Raw genomic sequence first — 12,731 nt, forward strand, 5'->3', positions numbered from 1 at the left:
AGCTGTGCCTGCAGGGCTGGGTGGGCCCCGGGTTGCCTCATCCGTGGTGGCACCTGCATGCCCCGTGCCCTCAGTGCCGTGCCACACACTGGTACACTTCAGGAACTGTGGGCCGCCGCCAAGGTCTTGCTGCCATAAAGCTGTCACAGTGGGGCTGAGCGTGGCAGGGCTGTAGCGTGGGAAGCTGTAAATGGGGGAGATGCCAAGGGCCGTTCCCATGTGCCAGACCCAGGGCACCCAGCACTCCCTGCTGCCATGGGCACGGTTGGACCCTGCCCAGTACTTTGCTGGCACCACCAGGAAAATGGGACTGGGCTTGGGGTGCCATGGGGGAACAGGTCAAGAGGGCAGGATCCAGCCCTGCCTTTATCGGGGTGCTGCCGCATGCCAGGGCAGATGCTGAGCCCCATCCCGCAGTGCTCAGCACCTTCCTTTCCTTGTAGGGCCGTGATCCCGCTGTATGACGCCGACACGGGGCTGCTGGTGCTGGCGGGGAAGGTGAGGAGCCGGGGCGGCGGGACGCAGCAATGTGATCCTACACCCTGCTTACACTGCACTCCTCATCTCTGCCAGGGAGAAAACCTCCTGTACTGCTTGGAGGCGGCATCGGCTCAGCCTGCCCTCACCCAAGGTAAACAGAACGCATCCTACACTGGGGTGCTTCGACCCCCACTCCTGCCCCACCCCAAGGCTGTCCTGCCTGTCCGCAGTCACTCAGTGCCTGATGGAGGGACACACACGGGGCCTGGCCACCATTCCCCGCCTGGCCCTGGATGTCATGGCGTGCGAGGTGCTCCGCGTCCTGCAGCTCACCGACACCTTCCTTGTCCCTGTCAGCTACATTGTGCCTCGCAAGGTGAGCGCGTGTGGGGCCATCAGACAGAGCCTCAGCTCCAAGCTTGGTCCCTGTGACCCCACGTCCTCGTGCCCTGGTGCTTTCCCTGTCACTCACCACAGCATGCAGGGCAAAGGTGCTCCCAGTGTGCTCAGGTTTTTCCTTCTATTGGCATCATTCCCCTGAAACATTTTTCTGAATGACAGAAAAAAAAAACAGGGTGGCAGCTTAAGAAAATGCCCTTTTCAGTAAACAGACACTATTATGGAAAAACCCACGTTTAAAAAAAGAAACAGAGCGTAAGCACTGCTGCAGGGCGGCCACGGGCTGGGGTGGACCAGGGCTCTGCCCCCACAGGGACACTGCCACAGGCAGGGCTCAGCCCCTGGGGAAATGGAGACAGCCACCACTCACTCTGGAGCCCCCAACTCATCCCCTTGCCCTCACCCCATGGGTGGCACAATGGTGGGGTGCCTGGTGCGACCTCATGGGTACCACCTCAGCATTCACTTGCTGGGGAATGGAGAGCAGCCAGGTGTGGTGGGGATAAGGGGAGACTCAGGTTTCCAGGCTAAGGTGAGAGAAACCTGTGGGGGATGAAACCCGGGCACTACGTGCTGAAGTCTTTGGGCTGGGAACTGAAATCTGGTGCTGGTGTTGGGCAGCAGAGGCTGGTGCTCAAAGCTGCAATGCCAGGAGCCGCAGGCCAGCAGCTGGGGGCTGCATTTCAGAACTTGGATGCTCCCAGGGTGCCCAGCACAGCCCAAAGCCAAGCAGCATCTGACACCTACAGGCTCCAGCATGCAGCTCTGGGGCTGAGGTTCTGCACCGCCAGGGTGCCCAGGGGTCTCCTACGTGGAGCCACCAGTGCTCAGTGACAGCAAGGGACTGCAGGCGGAGCAGCAGCTCACGTCCCACCATGTGCGGGCAAGCACAGCGGCTCAGTACACCGGTCTTGCCATTCCCTCTCCTGCAGTCCAACCAGGAATTCCACGAGGATCTGTTCCCTGACTGTGCTGGGATGCTGCCGGCCACAGATGCCCAGTCCTGGTGGGCAGGGGACAGTCAGCAGGTGAGTGGCAGCCAGGAGGAGTCCCTGTGGGTGGTGGCACCTGGGGCTGGGCACAGCGCTGGCACAGCCACTGCACTGCCTTGGGACGGGGCCAGGACATGCATGGAAGGGGAGTGGAGATTTACACAAATTGCACGTTTGCCAAAAGCCAAGGAGTTTTTGGGGTGGCAGAACACACGGGCTGTGTGCCCCCTCCTCACTGTGGAGTGGGAAAAGCGTTTGAGGACGAGACGCACAGCCCTGCACCTTGGCTGCAGCAGTTGGCTTTGAATGCAGACGCAGCTTCAGGAGATCTCATCTGCTCCCACCCAGTTTAAAATGGTTTTCCAGGAAGAAACTGCTCTGAAATGCTCTTCTGCAGTCAGCTGAGCTCTAATTTCCATCTAGGTGCAGCGAAGAGTAAAAATCTAATCAAGAAAAGACATTCCCCTCCACCTTCCTTAAAAATGTAGACATTCTGAGACACTATAAATGTGTATTGGAACCACTTAAGGATTCCAAAGCTGTGAGCCAGAGAGGCCTCCTGCAAATCAGGAGCACCCCCATAAGCCAGACACCACAAGCAGCAGGTTTCAGTGGGGATGATTACAAAACCAGGGGGAGAAAAAGGAGGTTTTGTGGGGGATGAACCAGCTAGCTCCCTGACACAGCCAGCAGCTGGGATGCTGCGGCAGGCTCTCCTGTGCCGATGCCTGCTGGTCACAGCGCTGCTGCTCGGCAGGTGGGCAGGGTGAGCCTGCACCCAGCACGGAGACCCACGCAGACCTTCTGTTCCCCGCTCATCGCCGCCGTGCACAGCACCCAGCTGCCCAGTGACGGCCCTGTGGATACTGAGCGCAGTGTGAGCACAGGGAAAAGGGGGTCGGGGCTGGCGGAGCTGGGGGGCACCTCCTGCCCACCGCTGTCTCCTGTAGGAGGGCAGTGGCTACTCTTCGCCCTCCGGCTCGCTGACCTCACCGAGCAGCGCCGGCGCCTCACTCTCCACCAGCACTGCCCCCTCCAGTGGCTTCATCAGCAGCCCCAGCCAGAAGTCACTGCAGAGTATTTTGGGTGAGCGGGCAGCAGGGTGGGCTCGGCGTCCCCGGTCCACGTGGCCGGAGGAGCCGTGGCACTCAGCAGCATCCACGCACGCAGGGCCCAGCTCCCGCTTCCGGCACGCACAGGGCACAGTGCTGCACCGTGACACCCACATCACCAACCTGCGGGGGCTGAGCCTCACCACGCCGGGCGAGAGCGACGGCTTCTGCGCCAACCACCAGCGAGTTGCCCTCCCACTGCTCTCTGCTGGTGGCCAGATCACTGTCCTTGAGGTACTGCAGTCGGGAGCAACTCTTGGTGCCATCACTGCAAGCAGCGCGTTGGCACCTGACGCCCCGGGTGATGCTTTGCTTTCCATCAGCTCTCCAAACCAGGCCGTCTCCCCGACATGGCTGTGCCCACCATCCAGAATGGTGCAGCAGTGTCCGATCTCTCCTGGGACCCCTTTGACCCACGGCGCCTTGCAGTCGGTACGCACTGGCACCAGCACCCTGCCATGGGTGGTTGTGCCCCACGTTGCTGCTCACCCCCTGCCTGTGTCTCTCTGCCTGTGTCGGTGCTGCAGCGGGGGAGGATGCCAAGATCCGGCTGTGGCGGGTGCCTGAGGGCGGGCTGCAGGACACACTGCAGGAGCCTGAGGCCGTGCTGAGAGGTGAGCGTGGTGCAGGGACACAGCTCAAGAACTGGCAGTGAGGACAGGTGGGTCTGCTGGTGTCCCTGTCCCAGTGCTGGCACTCCGCTCTTCTCACCAGGGCACACGGAGAAGATCTACTCCATCCGCTTCCACCCCGTGGCAGCCGACCTCCTCGTCTCCTCTTCCTACGACATGACGGTGCGGATCTGGGAGCTGGGTGCTGGGCAGGAGGTGCTGTGCCTGCAGGGACACACGGACCAGGTAGGGGAAGGGATTACCGGGGGGCCGCGGCACTCAGACATACGAGGCTACCACACTGCAATGCGGCTGGATGGCAGCTTGAAGCTGGCTCCTGAATTATGGTGCTGAGATGGTGCCGGGAGAGAGTGACTTCAGGCTACCAAAAGGCAACATAGCTGGCCACCAAGTCCCCTAGGCCAGCCAAGCACTGGGGAACAGATCTGTGACAGAGGCACCTTCCATCTCCCAGATCTTCAGCCTGGCCTGGAGCCCTGATGGAAGGAAGCTGGCGACAGTGAGCAAGGATGGCCGGTTGCGGCTCTATGAGCCACGGTGCAGCCCCCAGCCCCAGCAGGTGGGACCACAGTGCGGGATGGGATAGCTGGGGGGGACAGATCCCACCACGGGGAGCTGCTGGGCAGGGCGTGCTGCCAGTCGCCCTCCTTCTCCCCTACAGGAGGGTCCCGGCCCCGAGGGAGGCCGTGGGGCACGTGTGGTCTGGGTGTGCGGAGGCGATTTCCTCCTCGTGTCCGGCTTTGACAGGTGAGGGTGGGCATGGTCCCCAGGGGATGAGGCATTCCTCAGTGCCCACCACGGGGACACACTGAGTTCTGCCATTGCACCTGCTCACCCCCACAGCCGCAGCGAGAGGAAGATCCTTCTGTACCGTGCACAGGCCCTGCCTGATGGGCCCCTCTCCGTTCTCGGCCTCGACGTGGCCCCGTCCACACTCCTGCCCTTCTACGATGAGGACACCAGCGTTGTCTTCCTCACCGGCAAGGTGAGATGGAGCTTATCTGTTTTTAGGGAGCTCCTCACGCAGGGCACCACAGTATGGGGTCCTCGTGCCCTCACACCAGCCCCATCCCACTGTTCCAGGGCGACACCAGAGTCTTTCTCTACGAGGTGACTCCCGACCCACCCTATTTCCTCGAGTGCAACAGCTTCACCTCCAGCGACCCCCACAAGGTGAGGGGGGGCCCTCCGGGGCCGTGCCGCCTGCCCCGCTCCCAGCCTGCTCACACATTTGCTCCTCCAGGGCTTCGTCTTCCTGCGCAAGACAGCGTGCGACGTGCGGGAGGTGGAGTTCGCCCGGGCGCTGCGGCTGGGGCAGGGCAGCCTCGAGCCGGTGGCTTTCCGCGTGCCTCGCGTCAAGGTAGTCACCGGGCTCGGCCGCGTGGGGGACAAAGCGACGGGCCGTCCTCACCGTGCCGCGCCCTGCAGAAAGAGTATTTCCAAGAGGACATCTTCCCTCCGACCCGCGTGTGGTGGGAGCCGGCCCTGAGCGCCGGCGCCTGGCTGGGGGGAGCGGAGGGACAGCAGGGCCGCGCTGACCTGCGTCCTGCCGGCATGGAGCCAGGTGGGTGCGCGGGGCCTCGCGGGCGTGGGACCCCCCCGGCTGTGGGACCGGCCCGCATCACACTGCCATCACAGTCAGCCAGGCCCCGAGGGAGGCACCGGCACGGAAGTTTGTCCCTGCGGCCGCGTATCTGGGGGAGAAGACGGACGAGCAGAAGAAGGAGGAGGTGAGTGCGGGGGACGGCGGGACCGCAGCCCCGTGGCGCCCCGACCCACAGCCCTGCTCTCCCGCAGCTCCTCAGCGCCATGGTGGCCCGGCTGGGGAACCGCCACGACCCGCTGCCGCAGGACTCCTTCGAAGGCGTGGATGAGGCCGAGTGGGTAAGCGAGGCGGGGATACGGGGGAGGCCGCGAGGACCGGGCCCGGGCCTCACCGAGCCCGGCCTCCTCAGGACTAGGCCGCAGGCGGACCTCACGGCACCGCGCGGACGCCGGGCCTCGCCGGAGAGGAGCCATCTCAAGGGCACCGGCCCCGCCATTAAAGCCGCTGCACCCCGCCTGTGGCTCCTGTGCTTGTGTGACGGGACGGAGGCGGGCGGGGGGAAATGGCGGCCGCTCTCCGCCTCTTTAGCGCGCGTGCGCGGTGCCCGCGGCCTGGACCTCCCCTCTCAGCGCCGCCGCCAGGGGGCGCCGTCGCCCGGTGGAGGGCGACGCTCCGCCCCGCGCCCTCCGCTCTCTGACCCCGCGTCCTCGCGGGGAGCGGAAGCGGCGGAGGGGACGATGGTGAGCGGCGGGTCGGGGGTCGTTATGCGGCCCCAACGGGGACGCAGAGCTCGGGGACGGGATGGCGGGGCTGGGACGGGGCGACGGGGCCGGAGGGGGTGGGTCAGGGCTCGGTGAGCCGCGCGGGGATCAAGGTCCGGGGATAGCGGACGTGAGACGAGGTCGGGTGCGGAGCGGCGGCGCCAGGGGAGGCGGAGGCGGTTCTGGGCCGCGGCCCGGGGGGAACGGGGCCCGGCGGGCGGCAGGATGTCTGTGGGGCTCCGGTGGGGCGGGGCCATGACAGCCGGCCGGTCCCCGCAGGCCAAGTACCTGGCGCAGATCATCCTGGTCGGGGCCCAGGTGGTCGGACGGGCCTTCATGAGAGCGCTGCGCCAGGAGTTCGCAGGTAGGAGCTGAGCCCGGCCCCTCGTGCAGGGAGGGGACACCTCCCTCCTGCTGCCACCTCCCCGGCTCGGGGCCGGGAGGGGAGCTGGGTGACCCCGTGGAACGAGTGGGCGGCTGGCGTGGATGGGGTTTGGTGGCTCAGGCCTGCCTGGGAGCCCCGTGGCTGTGGGGATTCTGGGGGTGTGGGTGGAGGACTGACGGTGTCCCCGGGCAGCGAGCCGAGCTGCAGCAGATGCACGGGGGCGCTCAGAGAGGCCTCAGTCCGCCGCTGCCTCCAGGATCATTGGCATCAGCCTCCAGGAAGCTCAGCAGATCCTCAACGTCTCCAACCTCAACCCAGAGGAGATCCAAAAGGTAGAGGCTCCCTCAGAGCAGCGCGGCTGGGGAGAGCTGGCACGGGGTAGTGGGGGCCCCTGGAAGTGTGTGGGTACAGTCCTTGGGCATGGCTCATCCTGGGAGAGGTCTCCCTGCTCCAGCTGCAGCACGGTTTGCCCAGCAGAGCTGCTGGAGAGGGGCACACGCTCCTCCAAAGGCACCTGTCACCACTGCATGAAGCAGCCTCGCCTCCAGGAGCCAGAGGCCACTGGGATTTGGGGAGGGCGAGTGCAGGGGGCAGCTCCTGACGGAGGCTTTCCTTTGACAGAACTACGACCATTTATTCAAGGTGAATGACAAGTCGGTGGGAGGCTCCTTCTACCTGCAGTCCAAGGTGAGTAAAGGAAGGAGAGCTGTGGAGTCTCCCAGCTCTGCCCTCAGCCCATCTAGCTACCTTTGATTGGGCAGGAACCTTCCAGAAACAGATGTTTTGGGGCAGTACCACTTCCTGCTTGGGCTGAACCCATCAGTGGGCCGCAAAGGGAGAGCTTTGCTGCCTCTTCCTGGCTGTTGAGGGAGGGAATGGTGGCTATTGGCACCAACCAAGCAGAACGGTGCCAGAAAAGGGTTGGGGATAGGTTTTATCCCCACCCTTCATCACGCTGGAGGCCCTCCAGCACTTGAGGATGCCTGTGGGGTAGCACAGAGCTGAGGGACCCGCAGTACTAGCAGTCGGCATGGATGAACCCCTTCCAGAGTCCTGCTGAAGGACTCAGAGCCCGGTGCTGGTGGGCAGGGAGGCGTGGGTGCATCCCTGCCCTGTGCATCAGCCCGTCCCCTCATCCTGCAGGTGGTGAGAGCCAAGGAGCGGCTGGACGAGGAGCTGCGCATCCAGGCCAAGGACGAGAAGGAGAAAGGCTGGAAAGCCGAGACGTGACTCCTGTCACTCGTATCCCTGCTTCCCTCTCCCTTAAGTTATAGGTGGCCAATAAACGCCGTGTCCTCCACCACCTGGCCTGGCTGCTCTGCTCCCTGGGAAGGATAGGGGATGGCCCCAGCCGTGCTGCTGCCCTGGTGCTGTGGCCCGGCTGTCGGTGTGCAGTGCAGAAACCTGACCCAGGCGCAGGGGGCCGGCACGGGCTGAGTTCTGCCATGCAGATGATGGCGGTGGCACTGGGAAGGAAGGGCGTCCCCAGCTTGGCCTCAGGGCAGCCAGGGCTCAAATCACACCCGGGGAGGCCGCAGGAGCTATTTTAGTGGGGGTTGGATGCTCGCAGCCTGACTGCACGCATGCCACTGGCTCTGCACCACGTGAGAGCAGGGAGCTGCGTGCAGATGGGCAGCGGGGCGGGCGCTGGGTCGGGCACGGCGGTGAGGAGCCTTGTGGGGACACGGCAGGGCTGTCCCCAACTGCATTCCCCCCGGGAGGCCAGGCAGGGCCAGCTGTGCCCTCAGCCCTGAGGTGATGGCAGCCGTGTCACCCACTTCCCCTCTGTTCCCTGGCAGGAGCTCAGTGCTTTGTCCCCACCTCTGGCTCCTTGCTGCCCTTGGGCCCTGGGCGCAGGCGGGCAGCGTGGTTGCAGACCGAAACAGGAACTTACTTCAACTTCACTTTATTGTTTTCTTAATAAACTTCCTCTCCCATGGAGGAATATAGTGTTATAATCGTTAGCTTATCTCTTGCTTCTGTAGTCCTTAAACTCTATGCTAACAGCGATGGAGCCCAACAGGAGGAAAATAAAAACAACCCAGAAACTACAATAGAAAGGCACTTAGAGACCGTTAAAATACTGATGACCTGGAATGTGCAATAACAAACCAACAAATGAACAAGAAAACGTACACCGGCCGGGGAGGCCTGGTCGATGGCAAATGCCATGCTGTGGCAGTGCCGGGCGGCCGCCGCACCCCGGCCCGAGGACAGTGACGTGGGGAGACCTGCTCCCCGCGGGGCGTACTGCCGGGGGCCCTTCCCGAGCCCTGCAGCCGGGTCGGGGTCAGGGAGACCCTCGGTTCAGAGAAAGCTGTGGGCAGGGCGAGGTACGGCGGACCTTCTGCGCGCACCGGGGCGAGGGAGGCGGCTGTGCCCCGTGCTGGAGGGCGGTCCCACAGAAAAGGAGGGTCCGGGCTGCGGGAGCAGGGATGGAGCCCTGGGGCACCTCTGCGGCGTCCCCGTCTCCGAGGCTCCTGCCTCTCGGTGCCGCTGAGCGGGGCCCCGCGTACCCAGCTGCGCCCAACCTCTCCCTCTTGCCGGGATGGGGTCCGGCAGCGCAGAGCCCAGCCCGCGTCAGCGTCGCCCCACGGCTCCGGGGGCTCGTCTGGAAACGCGGGCGCAGAGCTGAGCAGCGCTGAGCCGCCCGGTGCCGACGCGCAGCTGCCCGCAGCCCTGCCCGCGCTGCCTGCGTGCGCTTGCGGTACATGCTTAGGTATGAACGTAGCTAAACGCGGTGGCTCTGCCCCGGTGCGGAGCCGGCACGGCGAGCGGCACACGCGGCCGTGTGCCTTGTCACGGGGGTGGCCGGGGTGGCGGCACGGGGCGGCCCGGCCGTGGAGCTGGGGGTCCCCACGCCGGCAGCGTTGGGGCCGAGGCCCGGGGCAGGGAGACGCCAAGTCAGCGAGAGCGAAGAGCCCGAGCGGGGCTCCGTCGGCGCGGGGGTCTGGGCGATAAATAAATAGCGGCGTCTCCGCTGCCCGGCGCGGGGCAGAGCCCCCAGGCGCACCCCCCCAGAGCCGGGGCGGCAGCGTGGGGTCGCCGAGGGATTATTGCTATTCTCAGAAGAGTCCGTTCTTCTTTCGTGAAGGTTAACGTGGCCGCAAGCCGGGGCCTGGGGCGATGCTGGGGGCGACGCCAGGGTCTTGGCCAGCCTCCCCCCCCCCCTCCCCAGCCCTCAATTCACCACGGCCGGCTTGAGCAGCAGGGAGCCGGGCGGGATGACCACCCAGCCGGGCGGCAGCGCCTCAGGGGGGCTGCCCGCCGTGCCCACCCCCGTCGAGAGGTCGAGTACGGCCCCCGGCAGCAGCGCCAGGCTCTCGGGGGGGACCCTCAGGCGGCCCGGCTCCGTCCGTCGGCCGCCCGCCTTGCGGCCCTCCTTGCCGCCCTTCCGCCCCTCGGCCTCGTCGGCCTCAGCCTTCGCCCCGCCGGCCAGCAGCGACATGACGGGCAGCCCCAGGCCGCCGGCCGCGAAGGGCGACGGCAGCAGCGGACCCTTGGCCAAGTTCAGCGGGCCGTTGAGGGGCAGCGCGGGGCCGGGCAGGGCGGGCAGCGAACCCCCGGCCCCGCAGCCCAGAGCGCTCAGGTCGAGGGGGGCCGGAGCCAGCGGGAGGGGCAGAGCGGGCAGCGCGTGGGGGGCAAAGAGGGCGGCGGGGTTGGGCAGGAGGAGCTGCGCCCCGTTGGCGTAGGGTGCGTCCGCAGAGCCCTTGGGGGGCGCGTGGGCCTTCAGCATCTCGTGGTGCTCGTGGGACACGAAGTGCCCGTGGGCTTTGATGTGCTTGCGGAGCGAGCTGGGGTCCGTGTAGCGCTTGTGGCAGCCCGGCATCTTGCAGTAGTAGGGCTTCTCCACGTAGTGCGTGCGGGTGTGCTTGAAGCGGTCGCTGGAGTTGGAGTAGCGTTTGTTGCAGCCTTCATAGGGGCAGATGTAGGGCTTCTCGCCTGTGGGACGGCACAGCGCTGCGTCTGAGCCCCCCGCGGAGGGCAGCTCCGTGCCCCCCACCCCTCCCCAACCCGCCCCGAGCGCTCACCGGTGTGCGAGCGGTTGTGGATCTTCAGGTTCTCCAGGCGAGAGAAGCTCTTGTTGCAGGTGGGGCAGCGGTGCGGCTTCTCGTTGGTGTGCGTCCGGATGTGGATCAGCATCTTGTACCTGCGCCAGAACCATCAGGGGGAGCCGAGAACGGCACCACAGCCCCCCCGCAGCCCCCATGGGGACACCCAGCGCCGCCGCTCGGTGCCGTCCATCGCCCACCGCCATCCACCCCCACAGCCCCAGCACGGCTTGCTGCCCCCCACCCTCCCGCACCCACCTGGCGTTGAAGCCGCGGCCGTGGCGGGCGCAGCCCTCCCAGTGGCAGCAGTACCCCGCGTCCTTCTCGGGTTTGACGTGGAAGTCGTTGACGTGGTCCACGAGGTCTTGCAGGAGGTCGAAGAATTGGTTGCACTGCGGGAAGGGGACGCTGGAGGTGAGGGAGGACCGGAGACGCCCCAGCTCCCGCACCCCCCTCCCCCACCAGCCCCACATCCCACCCCCCTCCCGGCCTCATGCCCCCGCCTGACCTTGGACCAGCGGCAGACGAGCTGCTTGGGGAGGGGCAGCTCCGGGGAAAGGCGTTTGTCCTTGGGGGGGGGCAGGAAGGAGGGCAGGTGCAGAGCCCCCCCCGCGCCCAGCGGCAGGAAGAACTGGAAGGAGCCGGGGATGCCGTCGATGTAGCGCAGGGACTGGAAATCCTACGGCGGGACGGGGCGGGGGGTGAGGGCCGATGTGCGGCTCCTCTCTGGGACGACGGGGTGGCACCGAGGGGGAGGGGACGCGCGGCCGTACTCACGTGGGGGAGGGCGGGCACGGGGGGGTCACTGTGCCGCTCGGGGGACAGCGAAGCGCTGCCCGCACCCGGGGACTCTACGCCGGGGGGGGGCGAGAGGCTGAGGTCCATGACGGGGAGGGCCGGGAAGCGCTTCTCCAGCGCTTTGGAGTGTGCCAACAGCCCGGGGCCCGGCCCTGCCCGCCGCCCCCCCCGCGCGGAGCCCCGGCTCTCCCCGACCGGCGGGGGGGCGGCGGCGGAGGGGGGAACGGCGCGGGGCCGTGGTCCGGGGGGGCCGCGTTCCCGTTTCTCTCGGGCGCTCCGCACTTTGGAGATGCTCAGCTTGAGGTCCAGCGGCTCGTCCAGCGAATGCATGGCGCCGGGCGGGGGGGTGCTGCTGTAAAGGCGTGCGTGGTGGTACGGGGGGGAGGGGGGCGCACGGCCGTAAAGCCCCAATGCCCCCACCCTCATCCCCACCCCCCCCTTCCCTCGGGGCTGGCGAGGACTCAAGGCCGCGGGGCGCTGGCACGGAGCTGCTGTCCCCCCCCCCCCCCCCCCCCCCCCCCCCCAACAACCACCACTACCTCCGCTGCGGGCAAAGGGCAGTGCGGGAGCTGCGGGCCCCCGGAGGGGGGGGGGGGAGAAAGACTGCGCTATGGGGGTGTGACAGTACCCCCCCCCCGCCAGCTCGCCCGCCCTCTGGAGCCCTTTCCCAGGGCGGCGGCGGCTCCAGCCCCGCCGTGACCCGAGCGCGCTGGCCCCATCCCCGGCTTCCTCCCCCCCTCCGGGGCCCCTTCCCCGCCGGGGGCCGCGCAGGGGCTGCTGCGGGGGGGCCCCCCCCGGGCTCCTCCTCACCCCACCCCACCCTCGGTGCCCCCATCCCTTTTCCTGCGGCCGTGGGGCCGGGCTGGGGGCACAGCGCACCCAGCACACGTGGCACGGTCCGGTCGTCCTCCCCCCCCCCCCCCCCCCAACCTCTCCTTCCCCAACCCCCCCCGTCGGTTTTTACATACACACACACACCACACGGCTTCCCTCTCCCCCCCCCCCCCCCCCCCAGTGCTGCCGCCGCCGCCCCGGGGGCCCCCCACCCTGCCGGGCTCCAGCTCGGCGCAGACGCTGAGGAATGCGGAGGAGCCGCGATGGGGCGGGGGCCCCCCCCCCGTTAAACATCCCCCGTGGGTCATCGGGACCCCCACGGACCCCCCCGCTGCCGGTTCCGGCAGCGGGGGGGGCCGTGGGGGTCCCGGCGACCCGATGGCATCAGTGATTCCCCATTGATAAAATAATAAAAAGCATCACCCCCCCCACCCAGACAGTGGGGGGGGGGGGGGGGGCCTCTCCCCGTGCCAACAGCGCAAGGACGCGGTCACGGGTGGGTGACACAAAGGCGAGAAAAGCGGGGGGACACCATCCCCCCTCACCCACCCACCCCCCGAGGCGGAGCTGTCACCCATCTGGGGACCCATCCCCATCCCCATCCCCATCCCTACCTGCGGGCGGCTCAGCGCGGGGTGCGGCGGAGCGGACCCCCCGCCGATGGGACACCGGGCGGCTCCACCACATCTGCGCGGGGACCGGGACCGGGACCGGCGATGGTGGTGGTGGTGTCGGTGTTG

General features: G+C 67.0%; 3 protein-coding genes across 3 annotated transcripts in view; 2 read left to right on the forward strand and 1 right to left on the reverse strand.

Moving 5' to 3' along the window:
- The window catches only part of LOC306952368 (coronin-7-like), a gene marked incomplete at both ends in the record, with an annotated part of 34,878 nt that extends 29,218 nt beyond the window's left edge, over positions 1 to 5,660 (forward strand). Inside the window, 19 exons of the mRNA XM_079543075.1 lie at positions 444 to 498; positions 574 to 631; positions 711 to 856; positions 1,812 to 1,907; positions 2,629 to 2,748; positions 2,822 to 2,957; positions 3,042 to 3,217; positions 3,307 to 3,415; positions 3,511 to 3,597; positions 3,698 to 3,840; positions 4,070 to 4,174; positions 4,277 to 4,362; positions 4,459 to 4,600; positions 4,699 to 4,788; positions 4,859 to 4,975; positions 5,044 to 5,179; positions 5,254 to 5,345; positions 5,413 to 5,499; positions 5,577 to 5,660. Of these exons, the coding sequence (XP_079399201.1) occupies positions 444 to 498; positions 574 to 631; positions 711 to 856; positions 1,812 to 1,907; positions 2,629 to 2,748; positions 2,822 to 2,957; positions 3,042 to 3,217; positions 3,307 to 3,415; positions 3,511 to 3,597; positions 3,698 to 3,840; positions 4,070 to 4,174; positions 4,277 to 4,362; positions 4,459 to 4,600; positions 4,699 to 4,788; positions 4,859 to 4,975; positions 5,044 to 5,179; positions 5,254 to 5,345; positions 5,413 to 5,499; positions 5,577 to 5,660 (2,065 nt within the window). The remainder of the gene's footprint in view (positions 1 to 443; positions 499 to 573; positions 632 to 710; positions 857 to 1,811; positions 1,908 to 2,628; positions 2,749 to 2,821; positions 2,958 to 3,041; positions 3,218 to 3,306; positions 3,416 to 3,510; positions 3,598 to 3,697; positions 3,841 to 4,069; positions 4,175 to 4,276; positions 4,363 to 4,458; positions 4,601 to 4,698; positions 4,789 to 4,858; positions 4,976 to 5,043; positions 5,180 to 5,253; positions 5,346 to 5,412; positions 5,500 to 5,576) is intronic.
- Positions 5,661 to 5,898: 238 nt separating this feature from the next.
- PAM16 (presequence translocase associated motor 16) lies at positions 5,899 to 7,601 on the forward strand (the record flags this gene model as incomplete). Its single annotated transcript, XM_079542688.1, is given in 6 exon segments — positions 5,899 to 5,923; positions 5,926 to 5,999; positions 6,202 to 6,286; positions 6,500 to 6,639; positions 6,929 to 6,994; positions 7,451 to 7,601. Coding segments are annotated over 6 exon segments (477 nt in total). The 3' UTR covers positions 7,538 to 7,601.
- Positions 7,602 to 9,488: 1,887 nt separating this feature from the next.
- Positions 9,489 to 11,487, reverse strand: GLIS2 (GLIS family zinc finger 2; the record flags this gene model as incomplete). Its single annotated transcript, XM_079542923.1, has 5 exons — positions 9,489 to 10,249; positions 10,339 to 10,457; positions 10,618 to 10,751; positions 10,868 to 11,038; positions 11,137 to 11,487. 5 exons carry the CDS (start codon positions 11,485 to 11,487, stop codon positions 9,489 to 9,491), a joined length of 1,536 nt encoding a protein of 511 aa, XP_079399049.1.
- Positions 11,488 to 12,731: the final 1,244 nt, after the last annotated feature.

This window comes from Tetrao urogallus, assembly GCF_951394365.1.
Source record: "Tetrao urogallus genome assembly, chromosome: 15".
Classification (NCBI taxonomy): domain Eukaryota; kingdom Metazoa; phylum Chordata; class Aves; order Galliformes; family Phasianidae; genus Tetrao; species Tetrao urogallus.